Genomic DNA, 13,991 nt, shown 5'->3' on the forward strand with positions numbered 1-13,991 from the left:
CCCAGCCCGACGTGGAAGTGGTGTCCCGGGAGCACGCGGGTCACATGATCACATGGACGGGGCCCGGCTTCGCCCGCGTGCGGGACGGGGCTGGCCTGTCCTTCCACATCGACAACATCCCCTACCCCATGGAGTACGACATCCTGATCCGCTACGAGCCCGAGGTGTGCGGGGCATGGAGGGGGGCTGGGCACCAGGCTGCCCCGGGGCAGGATGCCAACAGGGGAGGGGATGGCTGGGCTCCTGCAGGGCATGTGGGGCTGACGGGGGAGGGGACATCTAGGCACCGGGCTCCCCTGGTGTGGGGCTGATGGGGGAGGGGTGGCTGGGTGCCAGGCCGCCATAGGGCATGCGGTTGCCTCCTTTCTAATTGCTGGTAACCAAACTTCCAGCCCCACCCCCTGCCCCGCCTCTCCCCCAAGGCTCTGCCCCTTCTCTGCCTCTTCCCCCCCAAGGCCCCACCCCGTCACTTGCTGGATCGTCTCCATCTCCCTTTCCTTCCCCCCACTCCCCAGCTGGGCTCCCTCTGCTCCGGGATGGGGTGGAGCTGCCGCTGCCTGGGTAGGGGGCGGCCCTGGCCAAGCAGGGCTGGTGCACGTGGGTTAATGGCCCAGCGCCTCCCCCTGCCCACGGTAACTGGACTTTGGGTGTCCAGTCAGTACGTCCGACCGAACACTGCCAGGTCCCCTTTTCAACCAGACTTTCCGGTCAAAAACTGGACACCTGGCAGCCCCAGCTGATGGCGGAGGGGCTCCCCTGGTGTGTGGGGCCCAGCTCCGAGACCACCTGGCGCAGAGTCCACACTCAGCGCCCAGGGGCCCGCGTGGGGAGCAGGCTGCCCCGAGGAACGCTCCGGGGGCCCATGCATGCTCTGGTCATCTCCCAGCCCAGGGCTCCTACCCCTGCCAGCACCTGAGCCCCCGCCTGCCCCCCACGTCATCCTTCAACCTGCCCAGGAGCACGGGCCCGCCCCCTGGCAGTGCCCCTGCCCTCGGGGACCCAGCTGGGGGGCGCCCCCTAACCTCTCTCCCTGCAGTCCACAGAGGACTGGGAGGCCATCGTCAGCGTCAGTGCCCAGGCGTTGCCCACGAGCCCTCGCTGTGGGAATGTGCTGCCCTCGGAGCAGAGATACAAGGAGAGCCTGCCGCACACCGCGAGGTGAGAGCCCACGGGGACTCCTGGCCGGACCCAGGGCCCTGCTTTCTCCTCCGCCCATCTGGGGACCCTCCAGCGGCGCCAGTGCCCTCGCTGCCAGGCTGCCGGGCCCATGTCCCAGGCGCTGCTGCCCGGGCTAGGAGCCAGCCCTGCCAAGGGGGCACACGGCCCGGACCCCAGCCATGCCCTGCACAGCCCAGCCCAGCCCAGCCTGCCCCCTCCCCCCCGGGCCCTGTCCCACCCTGGGCTGGGCTCATCCTCCCCCAGGCCTTGTCCCACGCCGGGCTGGGCTCACCTCCCTGCCCCCCAGGCCCTGTCCAACGCCGGGTGAGCTCACACTCCCCCCCCCCCCCCCCCCCCCCGGGCCCTGTCCCACCCTGGGCTGGGCTCAGAGCCCCCTGTCACAGCCCCCATTGTTTGCCCCATCGGCCCACTCACACAGCTCGCCCTCCTGCCCCCAGGTACGCTCTGCTGCCCCGGCCCTTCTGCTTTGAGCCCAGTAACCAGTACGAGATCGCCATGCGGCTCCAGCGGGCGGGTGTGGCCCAGCGCCACCTGGCCGCCTTCATCCTCATCGACTCGGTAAGGGCAGGGGCTGCACAGGGGGGGCGCCAGGTCCTGGCCCCGGAGCCCCTGGGTAGCCTCTGCTGGGTGCCTGTGCTGCTTCTCCCCTCACAGCCCCCGCTTCGCCCTGGGCCAGGCATGGGCTGGCTGCCTCCTGCGCTGGGCAGGGAGATGTCAGGCCAGGCCTGTAGCCAGTCGCCTGGCTTCGCCGAGCAGGGGGTGTCCTTCCAGCAGCTGCTCAGTGCCCCACGGCGCTGCGAGCTGGAGCCCGTGTGCCAGGCCAGCTCTGGCTGGGACAGGAAACCTGCCGGTGCCCTGCCTGAGCTGTGGGGCACTTCCCGCCAGCGGCCACCTGCCCCGGAGTCCCCGGGCGATGCTCTGGAGCTGCTCCCTACGAAGCCGGGCAGGGCTCTGGTGAAGTCTCCTCTCTCGGAGCAGACTGTCCCCAGGGCAAGAAGCTCACACGGCTTCACCTTCCTGGGTCTGACCTTGGAGCATTCAGCATCTTCTGCCCCTCCGTGCGCTTCCCACAGCGAGTCTGCCCAGGCGGGGTCCTGGGGCAGCCAGAGGGCCCTGCCCCCCAACTCCTCAGTCAGCCGTGACTCTCAGCCAGTGTAAAACAGAAGGTTTATTAGCCGACAGGATCACAGCGTAGGGCAGAGCTTATTGGCACAGAAATCAGTGACTTTCAGCCAAGACCATCTTTGGGGAAGGGGAGCCCAGAGCCAGGGCTCTGCCTCCCCCTGCGCCCCAAGCCAGCCGAGACCGACTCGCTTCCAGCTGCCTGGCCCTGCCCTGCCCGTTGCGCCTCCTCCGGCCTTTGTCCTGCTTCCCAGACCAAGAGTCACCTGGTCGCACCCCCTCCTGGGTCTCAGGTTAGGAAGGGGCGCCCATAGCATCCCTGCAGGGAGCTGGAGCAGCCCCCCCAAGTCACACCCCCTTATTCCCACCACCCAGACATTGGTGCGACACACAGGGAAACTGAGACATAACAAGGGGAAATCCCCACTTTGTCACACCACCATATTGGCCATGGTGGCTCTTGGCATCTGCTGTCTGAATGTACCACACCGCTCGCTCATTGGCAGGTGCCCACGGGTACCGCGCCGCTCGCTCGCTCACTCACTGGCAGGCGCCCGCGGGTACCGCACCGCTTGCTCACTCACTGGCAGGCGCCCGCGGGTACCGCACCGCTCGCTCGCTCACTGGCAGGCACCCGCGGGTACCGTGCCACTGGCTTGCTCACTCACTGGCAGGCGCCCGCAGGTACCGTGCCGCTCGCTCACTCGCTCACTGGCGGGGTCCACGGGCTGGACCATGTGTGCTGAGGTGGGGAGGGCCCCAGGAGCTGCTCTGGGACTGCTGGGTGCCACTTCTGCCTCTGGCTCTCATTCCCCCGTGCCCGCACCTCCATCTGGCTAGCCCCAAACACCAGGCCCACTGCACCCCCCCCGGCCCAGCCCAGCCCACACCTTGTCCTACCAGGCCCATGTGTCCACAGCATAGCCTGCCCCACTGTGCTTGCCCATCCATCCTGCCTGCAGCATTCAGCCCCTTCTGCACCTGGCCTGGCCATGCCATGCCCCCACCATGTACCATGCCCTACACCCCAACTCCGCAGTCAGACGTAACTCTCAGCCAGCCAGCCAGTGCCCCCCCCCAGCTCTCCCTCGTGCAACCTGTTCAGTGCCCCCCTGCGCTCCCAGTTCAGCCTGTCCAGTGCCCCCTGTCACGGAGTCCCCGGGCGATGCTCTGGAACTGCTCCCCACAAAGCCAGTCAGGACTTTGGGGAGCCTCCTCTCCCTCGGAGCAGACTGTCTCCAGGGCAAGAAGCTCACACGGCTTTACCTCCTGGGTCTCTCCTGGGAGCATTCAGCATATGCCCCTCCGTGCGCTTCCCACAGCGAGTCCGCCCAGGCGGGGTCCTGAGGAAGCCAGAGGGCCCTGCCCCCCAACTCCGCAGTCAGACGTGACTCTCAGCCAGCCAGTAACACAGAGGTTTATTAGATGACAGGAACACGGTCTAAAACAGAGCTTGTAGGTACAGCGGCGAATGGGACCCCTCGTCCGGGTCCATTATGGGGTTCAGAGAGCCAGACACCCACGTCTGCCCTCACTCCTAGTCCCCAGGTAGCTCCAACTCTGAAACCCCCTCCAGCCCCTTCTTCTCCTGGCTTTGTCTCTTTCCTGGGCCAGGAGGTCACCTGATCTCTTTGTTCACCTTTAGCTATTTCCTTGCAGGGGGGAAGGGCCCTGGCCATTTGTTGCCAGGGAGACAGAGTGTCAGGGATTTATGCACACTGACCTTTCCCCACCACCTAGAGACTTAAGAAATGCATAGGGGAAACTGAGGCACCCACACAGTATTCAGAGGAAACATTAAGAACAGTCCCACTTCGTCACACACCCCTGCTTCCCCCAATGCAGCCTGTCCAGTGCCCCCCTGCTCCCCTCAGTGCAGCCTGTCTAGCCCAGCCTGGCCTGCTCCCTGCCCCCCACATTCCTGGCCTGGCCCAGCCTGCTGCCCCCCAACCCATGCCCTGCCCAGCCCATGCCCCACAGGCAGGGCCCCACGTTTGCGCTCAGGCTTCTCCCTTCCCAGCTGGTTCTTCTGCCGCGAGTGCTGGAGCTGCCGGCTTTCCATGGCCGCGACCCGGCAGCGGATCAGCACCGCGAGGAGCTGGAGCGCTACCAGTGCCAGGAGGCGTTTCGCATGGCGACCATGCCAGCGCTGGCTGAGATGTGTGCCCGCCTGCTCTGCAGCATCTCGGCCCTGCTGCACGATGGGGCCCTGGGTGAGTGCTGGAGGGGGTGGGGGAGAGGGGCACTGGGTGAGTGCTGGCCGGGGGGGCAGGGGGCGACACTGGGTGAGTGCTGGCCGGGGGGGGAGGGGGCGATACTGGGTGAGTGCTGGCCGGGGGAGGGGCACTGGGCATAGGCGTGGGAAGTAGGGGTGCCCGGCATCCTGGCTGTTGGCCCCTGCTGCCCAGGGGCTCTGCTTCTGGCCCCAGCTTTAGGGGGCGGAGAGGGGCGTGGATGGGGTAAGAGGGGTGCAGCTCAGCACCCCCACTCCAAAATCTTTTCCAGCACCACTGGCGCTGGGCGGGGGGTGGGCTCCCTGGGCTGGGACTCTGGGGGGCAGCGCTCACTGGCAGGGCAGAGTGGGGCGAATGGCAGCTAATGCTCCTCCATGAGCTCCTTAGTTCTATTCCTGTGTGTGCCAAGGGGGAGGTCCCACCCCGTGCCTCAGTTTCCCCATGAGCACCACTGATCCCCCCCCCTCTCCCCAGCCTGCCAGTGCGACCCCCAAGGCTCTACCAGCAGTGTGTGCCAGCCAGTGGGGGGGCAGTGCCCGTGCAAACCCCACGTGATCGGCCGGCGCTGTGACCAGTGTGCGCCAGGCACCTATGGATTTGGGCCCTCCGGCTGCAGCCGTGAGTACCTGTGTGTCTGTCTGTGTGTCTGTCTGTCTGCAGTGAGCCTCACCCTGGGAGCACTGGCCATGGGTGACTGCGTGGCTCTGTCCACCCCAGGGATGTCTCCCCATTCACCCCACCTTGTGCTCCCCTGGGGGGATGTGCCTGACTGTGACTGCAGCCCTCCCCAAGGCCGGGCATCGTCCGCTGCTGGGCTGGAGCTACCGCTGCCTTATGGGGCTGCCAAAACTGAACAACCCCCCTGCCCCGCCTCTTCCCCGCCCCGCGCTCACTATTCCCCTCCCCCATTGCTCCCTCTCCCACTCCCTCCCTCACTTTCACTGGGCGGGGGCAGGGGATTAAGGTGCGGGGGTGGGTGAGGGCTCTGGCTGGGAGTGGGGCTGGGGATGAGAGGTTTGGGGTGCAGGAGGGGGATCCGGGAGGGGCGGGGTGTTGGGGTGCGGGGGGGTGAGGGCTCTGGCTGGGGGTGGGGCCGGGGATGAGAGGTTTGGGGTGCAGGAGGGGGATGCGGGCAGGGGGTTGGGGTGCGGAGCATGGGGAAGACAATAGGGACTCCAGCACCAAGCAGCCAAGGCCCCAGAGGGATGTGGACTCCCCTATCTCTCTGCCCAGCTGTCCCAGACCCAGACCCATCTCACTGGAGGATAGGAGACGGGGAAAGCCAACTGCCCAGGACTGACTGTCACAGACCCACAGGATCGGGGCGACACCCCCACCTTTGGAGGTCTCTAGGAGGAAACCCTGTGGTGTACCAGAGCTCTTGCTCTTCCTCCAGGGAAACTGAGGCAGACAAAGGATTCATAAAAATATTGTAAACATCCCCCCATTGTCACAGTAACGCTCCAGGCATCGGCCCCGTCTGTGTGCGTCAGTCTGGGTACGTGGTGCTCTGGGCATGCTTGCTGTCCCTCTGTCTGCCCAGCTGGGTGACGCCCCACCCGCCTGTCCCACAGGCTGTGCCTGCTCCCCCGAGGGCTCGGTCTCCGAGCTCTGCGACCCCGTGAGTGGGCAGTGCCGATGCCAGCACGGGGCCATGGGGCGCCGGTGCGACCAGTGCTTGCCGGGCCAGTGGGGCTTTCCAGCCTGCCGGGCCTGCCACTGCAACGGGCACTCAGAGGAGTGCGACACCCACACCGGGGCCTGCCAGCAGTGCCGCGACGCCACCACGGGACGCCACTGTGAGAGGTGGGTGTGTGGGCCCCACGGGGCGGGGCACAGCTCTTGAGGGCTGGGTGGTGAAGATGCAATGGAGGACAGCGTGGGGGGCTGGCTGGGGGGCAGCCAGAGTGTGGGCTAGCTCGGGGGAGGGAGGGCTGGCGTGGAGACAAGGATCAGCGGTGGGGGGCCTGGAGGATATGGGGGGCAACGATGGGGGGTTGGCCGGGGGGATAATGGAGGGGCTGTCTGGGGGAATGGGGGGCAGTGATGGGGGCTGGTGGGGGTGATGGAGGGCAGAGGCGGGGGCCTGGCCAGAGGTCAGCAGCAGGGGCTGGGACTAGGGGGCAGCAGAGAGGGCTGGCGGGAGGGATGGGGGGCAGAGGCGGGGGACTGGCTGTGGGGGGGGGCTGGCCGTGGGACTGGCCAGTGGGGGGGACTGGCGGGAGGGATGGGGGGCAGAGGCGGGGGACTGGCTGTGTGGGGGGGCTGGCTGTGGGACTCGGGGGCAGTGGGGGGGACTGGTGGGAGGGACGGGGGGCAGAGGCGGGGGAGAAGCGCGGTTGTTTCTCTCTCTGTGCTGTGGGCAGGTGCTTGGAGGGTTACTATGGCGACCCGGTGCTGGGCTCCGGGCAGCAGTGCCGGCCCTGCCCATGCCCTGGGTACCCTGGGACTCGGCATTACCATGGCAACTCCTGCCACGCCGACAAGGAGACCAATCAAATCGTCTGTCTGTGTGCCCCAGGCTATACAGGTGAGCAGTGGGGGGCGGGGTTAATGGGGTCGGGGCACTGCCCCCCCACTCTTGGGGCCCTCGGCTCCAGAAGGGCCTTTCCCTTCTGTCCCATGAAATTCTGCTCAGCCTCTGCGGGGCTCCCCGGCACCCCAAGGCCGGGCGGCTGCCGGGCAGAGCAATCAGGAGACACAAACGCGGCGAGGCCGGCCCCGCCAATGCCAGGCAGCCCAGCCTGCGCTGGGAGCTGCTGGGGGAGAAGAGAGACAGCCTGCGCTGCACCCAGAAGATTGGGGGGCCCCCAACTCTGGGGAGGGGAAAGAGATGGGCCTGGCTCTCCCCAATTGCTCTCTGGACCCAGCCCAGGGCTCCAGGGCCCATCTACCTCCTCTGGGCTGTCACACAGGGCAGGGCCTCCCCCAGCTCCCAGGGGCTGCGGGCACAGAGAGCCTCCCACCACGCCCAGCCCCACGGCCTGCCCCACTGGAATTGTAGTATCTGCTGCTGCCACTAGCCCCGGCTGCGGGCTGGGCGCTGTGCCAGCCCTGCTCATGGCAGGCAGGGCGGGGTGCTCCTGCTGGCCGGCAGAGAGGTCGGGGGTGGGGCGGGGGGCTCCTGCTGGCCGGCAGAGGTCGGGGGTGGGGCGGGGGGCTCCTGCTGGCCGGCAGGGAGTTCAGGGTTTACCCATTTCCTTTAAAAAAACAAAGACAGACCCCTGCCCCCCCACTCACCTCCCAGCCCCTCCCCATGGTGATGATGGGGGAATGCAGCGGGAAGGGCTGGTGATCTGGGGCAGGCGGTTCCCGAGAGCCCTGCCACGGGCTGTTCCCCATGCGGTGCCCACGTGCTGGCCATGGGGCCTGGGCAGCCATCCCAGGGATGTGTGCCTGGGGTAGGTCCCAGCGCCCCATTGCGCCAGGTCCGAGGGGCTCCAGCCAAGCAGCACACTCCTGGCAGAGGGGTCGGAAGCAGGTGCATTTCTGGCTCCTGAGAGCAGGACAGGGTCCCTGAGGCTGGGGCTGGGCGCCCCCCCGGGGGCCAGGGCTGGGGCGTTTCTCCGGAGATCACCCAGCAGGCTGAGAGGGTCTCCTGGTGTCGCTTCTAGGCCTGCGCTGTGACCGCTGCTCCCCCGGCTACTTCGGGGCCCCAGAGCAGGAGGGCGGGGGCTGCCGGCCCTGCCAGTGCAACAACAACATCGACCCCAGCGACCCCGAGGCCTGCGACCCCCGCAGCGGGCAGTGCCTGCGCTGCCTGCACCACACAGACGGGCCCCGCTGCGCCGAATGCCGGCCTGGCTACCATGGCAATGCCCTGCAACGCAGCTGCCGACGTGAGCGGGGCTGGGGGGGACGGCCTGGCGCCAGGGGAGCAGGACCGGGGGCGTGGCCTGGCGCGGGGGAACGGGGGGTGGGGGAGTCAGGGCCCTGCACCCCCACTTCCTGCGATTCACCAGGACTGTCAGCCAGCCAGTAACACAGAAGGTTTATTAGACGCCAGGAACATGATCTAAACCAGAGGTACAGAGAACAGGACCCCTCAGTCATGTTTATCTTTTGGGGTGGGGAGCCCAGACCCTGGTTCTGAGCCCCCCTCTCTTTCCCCAGCCAGCTCCAAACTGAAACTCTCCAGCCCCTCCTCTGGCCTTTGTCCCTTTCCCGGGCCAGGAGGCCACCTGATCTCTTTGTTCTCCCACACCTTCAGCTGGCACCTTGCAAAGGCAGGGCCCAGGCCATCAGGAGACAGGGTGTCGGCCATTCTCTGTGCAGACAGCATCACACTGGCCCTCTAAGGCTCTGCAACAATCACCCCCCCTGATCCCACCACCTAGATACTTAAGAAAGCCACAGGGGAAACTGAGGCACCCACACAGTATTCAGAGAAAACATTAAGAACATTCCCACTTTGTCACAGATGGCTAGAAACCCTCTCCTAATTTCCAGCTGGAGTGGGGGTGGGGGAACTGGGGCTGGGCTGGGCCTGGCCCAGTGGGGTGGGGCCGTGGGGAGAGGCAGGGCTGGCCCTGGCCCTGGCCCGGTGGGGCAGGGCTGGGCCTGGCATCACATCACAGGGAACAGGGCTGGGGTCCCAGGGCCTGGCACTGCGAAGGCCTGGGGGGAGAGGATCCCCTGTTCCTGAGTGTGGGAGATGGGGGTGTCACGGAGTATTGGGGGACTCAGGGCCCTGCACCCCCGGCTTCCTGCGATTCACCATGACTCTCAGCCAGCCAGTAAAGCAGAAGGTTTATTTGGATGACAGGAATACAGTCCAAGACAGGTCTTGCAGGCACAGACAACAGGGCCCCCCTCAGTTAGGTCCAGCTTGGGGTCCCAGGGCATGCCAGCCCACCCCCCTTTGGGGGGTCAGAGCCATCTCTGCCTCCCAGCCATCTCTCCAGCCTCCTTCTAGCCTGCTTCCAGCACTCTCCTTTTGCGACCCCTCCCACAGCCTTTGTTCAGTTTCCCGGGCTAAGGAGTCGCCTCGCCTTCAACCCCTTCCTGGGTTCTCATGTTACACACTCAGGTATGTTCCCTGGGGCAGATCCCATCCTACAATGCAGACTATCCCAGCACACTCCCCTGTCAGCATTCACAGACCACCATGAGAACAGGCCCAGTTCGTCACATCTCTCCCCCCTTCGAGACCGAACTGAGCAGGGTCACTTTAGCCAGTGACCCGGGGAAGTTCGAACCTACCCCCGTTCCCATGGATGCCCCCGCATCCCTCCAGTTCCTTGGTGAGAATTACACCAGGCCCCTCCAGTTTCACGCTCCCCCTTAGGTTGGGGTTGCTTGATGGCACTCGCAGTTCGCATGTGGGAAGGTTTATGCGGCCTGCGCCCTTTTCCCACCCCCATACCTCTGGGGCTCCAACTGGGCTGTGGTCTTCTCCCAGCGCTCCAGTCTGGAGGTCTGTGCTTTGGGCTCCCTTGGTTTAGAGCCGCCCTTTTAACCTTGGCCACCCTCTGGAAAGGATCCTTTATGCTGGGCAAGGGTCCTAAAGCTGTTTTCCCCTTGTCCCAGGCCTTCCTCCCCCTCTGACAGGGGTCACAGGATCCGCAGTACTGTCGGACAGTAACAAAGACCCCAGGCCAGTAAAAGCTCCGTAGCAGCCTCTGCTGGGTACGCCAGGTTCCCTGGTGCCCTGAGAGGGGAATGTCATGGGCCCGGCACAGCAGCTGGCGGCGATACTTCTGGGGTACCACCAGCTGCCTCCTGATCCCCCCTGACTCCATTTTCCCTGGGGGAGCCCATTCTCGGTACAGGAACCCCTTCTCCCACAGGAATCCTTTCCGGCCACCTCGTCCCATGGTCTGTACCGCATTGAGGTCGGCCAGGTCCCTTATCTTCCGCAAGGAGGGATCTCTCTGCAACTCGGCCTGGAACTCAGCAGCTGGGACGGGGATGGCCACCTGCTCTTTCTCGCCCGCTGGGTCCGAAGCTGCAGCCTCCCTGAGCCGCGTCCCTGGGCGTTCCCTCCCCACCAGGTTAGAGTCCCGCGCCTCAGGCAAGGCACCCCCCCCAAGGCCAGGGCGCAGTGCCCCTCGCCGGCTTTGACCGCGGGTCACAACTAAGGCGGTCTGGGGGCTGCTGGGCCAGTCCTCTAGGTCCCCCCCCATCAACACCTCAGTGGGCAAATGGTGGTGCACTCCCACGTCCTTGGGGCCCTCCTTGGCCCCCCATTTCAGGTGTACCCTCGCTACGGGAACCTTGAATGGGGTCCCGCCCACCCCGGTCAGGGTCAGGAAGGTGTTGGGCACCACCCGATCTGGGGCCACCACCTCGGGCCGGGCCAGTGTCACCTCTGCGCCCGTGTCCCAGTAACCATAAACTTCCTTCCCATCCACCTCCAGGGGAACAAGGCACTCGCTCCACAGGGACAGCCCCGCGCCAACCCTGTAAACGGAGAACTTTGAATCCGGAGCATCTGGCCCCCCAGAGAAGCTAGCCTGGGGCTCTCCTCCCTCCTTAGCAGGTGGTACCCTGCCAGCCCCCCTTCCCTGGGAATGCTGCCTCTCGCCGGGCTGGGTCTCTACCCAGTCAACCCTCTGTGGGTTCGGCCTGCTCAGTCTGTCCCTGAGCCTGGGGCACTGGGCCCGTATGTGGCCCTTTTGGCCACAGTGGTAGCAGCCCATGTCCCATGGGTCCCCTTGAGTGGGTCGGATGGTCCTGATGCCGGATGTTCCCCTCTGATGGGGTTTTTCTGTATTTTCCCACGGGGAGGTCCCATGGTGACTCTCTCTCTGCATTGTGGTGGGATTGCTCCTTTGGGACTCCTCCCTTTTATCTCCTGACCGGCTCTTTACGAACTCATCGGCCAGCCGGCCTGCCTGTCGCGGGTTCTCTGGCTTTCTGTCCACCAACCACAGCCTCAGGTCAGATGGGCACCGCTCATACAGTTGCTCCAGTACCAGCAGTTTGACCAGGTCCTCCTTCGTCTGGGCCCCATCAGCCCACTTGCTGGCGTATCCTTCCATGCGGGCGGCTAGTTGCAGATATGAGATCTCAGGGGTTTTATCCTGACTCCGGAACCTTTCCCGGTACATCTCAGGAGTCAGCCCAAACTCTCGTAGCAGGGCCTTTTTGAATAGTTCGTAGTCCCCTTTCTCTGCCTCTTCCAGTTGGCGGTACAATGCCACGGCTTTGGGGTCCAGTAAGGGGGTAAGGACCCGGAGTCTGTCCGCGGGATCAACCCGGTGCAGCTCGGAGGCCGTCTCAAAGGCCTCCAGGAAGTCATCCATGTCCTCCCCCTCCTTGTATGGGGCCATGATGCACTTATCAAAGCTCCGTGCAGTCCTGGGTCCCCCCTCACTCACCGCAGCCGGGGGTTCGCTGCCCTTCAATCTCGCCAGTTCCAGTTCATGCTGACGCTGTCTCTCATTCTCCTCCCGTTCATGCTGTCTCTGTCTCTCTTCACGCTGATGCTGTCTCTCTTTCTCCTCCCGTTCACGCTGATGCTGTCTCTCTTTCTCCTCCCGTTCATGCTGACGCTGTCTCTCTTCATGCTGTCTCTGTTGTTCACGATCCTCCAGCTCCCTCAGTTTTAGCTCTTTCTCCCATTCCAGCCAATTCCGCTCCCCGGATGCCGAACGTCGCCGGGAGGATCCTCTGCTGGCCGGCGAGCTTCGCCGGGGGGACCCCCTGCTGGCCGGGGGGGTCACGGCGCCTTCGGTATTTGCTGGGCTCCTCCCCACCCTTCCCCTAGGCATAGGAAGGAGGGGTCTCGGGAAGCCCTCAGCAGCCGGCTGACCACTCCCAGCTGGGACAGACACTGGTGCCTGCGCTGCATTTGCCAGGCTGCTTCCCTGAGACACAGGGATCAGTTCATTCGCGCGATCTTCCTCCTCCAGCCGGGCAATGAGCTGTGCTTTGGTGAGCCTCCCAATGCGCAGCCGCCTCTGCTTGCACAGCTCCACCAGGTCGCTCTTAAGCCGCTTGGCATACATCTTCCTGCTGGCCACTCACCGGCCTGTGTGCTCACAGCTCCCCACAGTTCCCAGGGGGACCCCTAGTGTGCCAGCCCTTCTCGAGGTCACCGCCTCTCTGCCAGGGTCGAGCTGCAGACTCCTCCGCCCCTGGGACCACTCGCTGCGATCCCCCCCGGGGGACCCTGTTACTGCAAAAGTCCTTCTCGCTGGTAACACACTCCCAGGGGTAATAACCGTCTCTCTCCCACTCTTCAGCCGGCCTGGTCCCCGTCAATCCCCCTTCGTTTTACTGCTCCCCAGTCACTTACCGCAGGAAGCGCCGTCCACGGGGTGCAGTAGATCCCACCGCTGCCACCAGTTGTCACGGAGTATTGGGGGACTCAGGGCCCTGCACCCCCGGCTTCCTGCGATTCACCATGACTCTCAGCCAGCCAGTAGAGCAGAAGGTTTATTTGGATGACAGGAATACAGTCCAAGACAGGTCTTGCAGGCACAGACAACAGGGCCCCCCTCAGTTAGGTCCAGCTTGGGGTCCCAGGGCATGCCAGCCCACCCCCCTTTGGGGGGTCAGAGCCATCTCTGCCTCCCAGCCATCTCTCCAGCCTCCTTCTAGCCTGCTTCCAGCACTCTCCTTTTGCGACCCCTCCCACAGCCTTTGTTCAGTTTCCCGGGCTAAGGAGTCGCCTCGCCTTCAACCCCTTCCTGGGTTCTCATGTTACACACTCAGGTATGTTCCCTGGGGCAGATCCCATCCTACAATGCAGACTATCCCAGCACACTCCCCTGTCAGCATTCACAGACCACCATGAGAACAGGCCCAGTTCGTCACAGGGGGCACCCGGGGGCAGCGGGGCAGTGCCCTGGGGTTGTGGGTATCTGTGGGGAAGGGGCTGAATCCTGCCCCCCCCCCGCTCCTCCAATCCTGTTGCTGTTCCCAGGCTGCACCTGTAACCAGCTGGGCACGCTGCCCGCCCACTGCGCCTCCGGCTCCTGCTCCTGTGACCGGCTCACGGGCAGCTGCGCCTGCCGCGGCCACGTGGTGGGCAAGAACTGCGACCAGTGCGCCCCCGGCTTCTGGAGCTTCGGGGGGGAGCGGGGCTGCGAGCCCTGCAGCTGCCACCCGGCCCACTCCCTGCAGCAGAGCTGCAACATGGTGAGTGCCCCGTGCCAGGGAGCGGGGCCTGGGTGCCGCCGGGCGTCCGGCAGGGCCTGGCGCTCGGCCCCAGGTAGGCGAGCTGGGCGCTGCACGGGCCCCTGTGCTGTGGGGCCATCGGGCTGTGCAGAGCCCAGGGAGGCCTGTGCCTGGGGGTGCCCGGGCCCCCTTTGCTCCACCTAAGTGTCAGCTTTGCCCCCCAGTTCACAGGGCAGTGCCATTGCCGGCCAGGCTTCGGGGGCCGCACCTGCGCCGACTGCCAGGAGGAGCACTGGGGCGAGCCCGAGCGGGAGTGCATGGGTGAGTGTGAGCGGGGGCGGGGGTACGTGGGCAGAGACCTGGAGCAGGGCCGGCTTTTTTAGGCCAATT

The 13,991-nt window shown here is 65.4% G+C and overlaps 1 protein-coding gene across 2 annotated transcripts in view; it reads left to right on the forward strand.

Annotated features, from left to right (window-relative positions):
* The window catches only part of LOC128840021 (laminin subunit beta-2-like), a 43,500-nt gene that overhangs the window by 18,261 nt on the left and 11,248 nt on the right, over nucleotides 1-13,991 (forward strand). For both annotated transcript variants that reach the window (XM_054033454.1, XM_054033453.1), the window contains exons 16-25: nucleotides 6-164; nucleotides 1,037-1,158; nucleotides 1,617-1,737; nucleotides 4,322-4,514; nucleotides 5,010-5,153; nucleotides 6,110-6,341; nucleotides 6,902-7,065; nucleotides 8,150-8,374; nucleotides 13,408-13,622; nucleotides 13,826-13,922. In XM_054033454.1, coding sequence (XP_053889429.1) covers nucleotides 6-164; nucleotides 1,037-1,158; nucleotides 1,617-1,737; nucleotides 4,322-4,514; nucleotides 5,010-5,153; nucleotides 6,110-6,341; nucleotides 6,902-7,065; nucleotides 8,150-8,374; nucleotides 13,408-13,622; nucleotides 13,826-13,922 — 1,672 coding nt within the window. The remainder of the gene's footprint in view (nucleotides 1-5; nucleotides 165-1,036; nucleotides 1,159-1,616; nucleotides 1,738-4,321; nucleotides 4,515-5,009; nucleotides 5,154-6,109; nucleotides 6,342-6,901; nucleotides 7,066-8,149; nucleotides 8,375-13,407; nucleotides 13,623-13,825; nucleotides 13,923-13,991) is intronic.

The sequence above is a fragment of the Malaclemys terrapin genome, chromosome 7, assembly GCF_027887155.1.
Source record: "Malaclemys terrapin pileata isolate rMalTer1 chromosome 7, rMalTer1.hap1, whole genome shotgun sequence".
Classification (NCBI taxonomy): domain Eukaryota; kingdom Metazoa; phylum Chordata; order Testudines; family Emydidae; genus Malaclemys; species Malaclemys terrapin.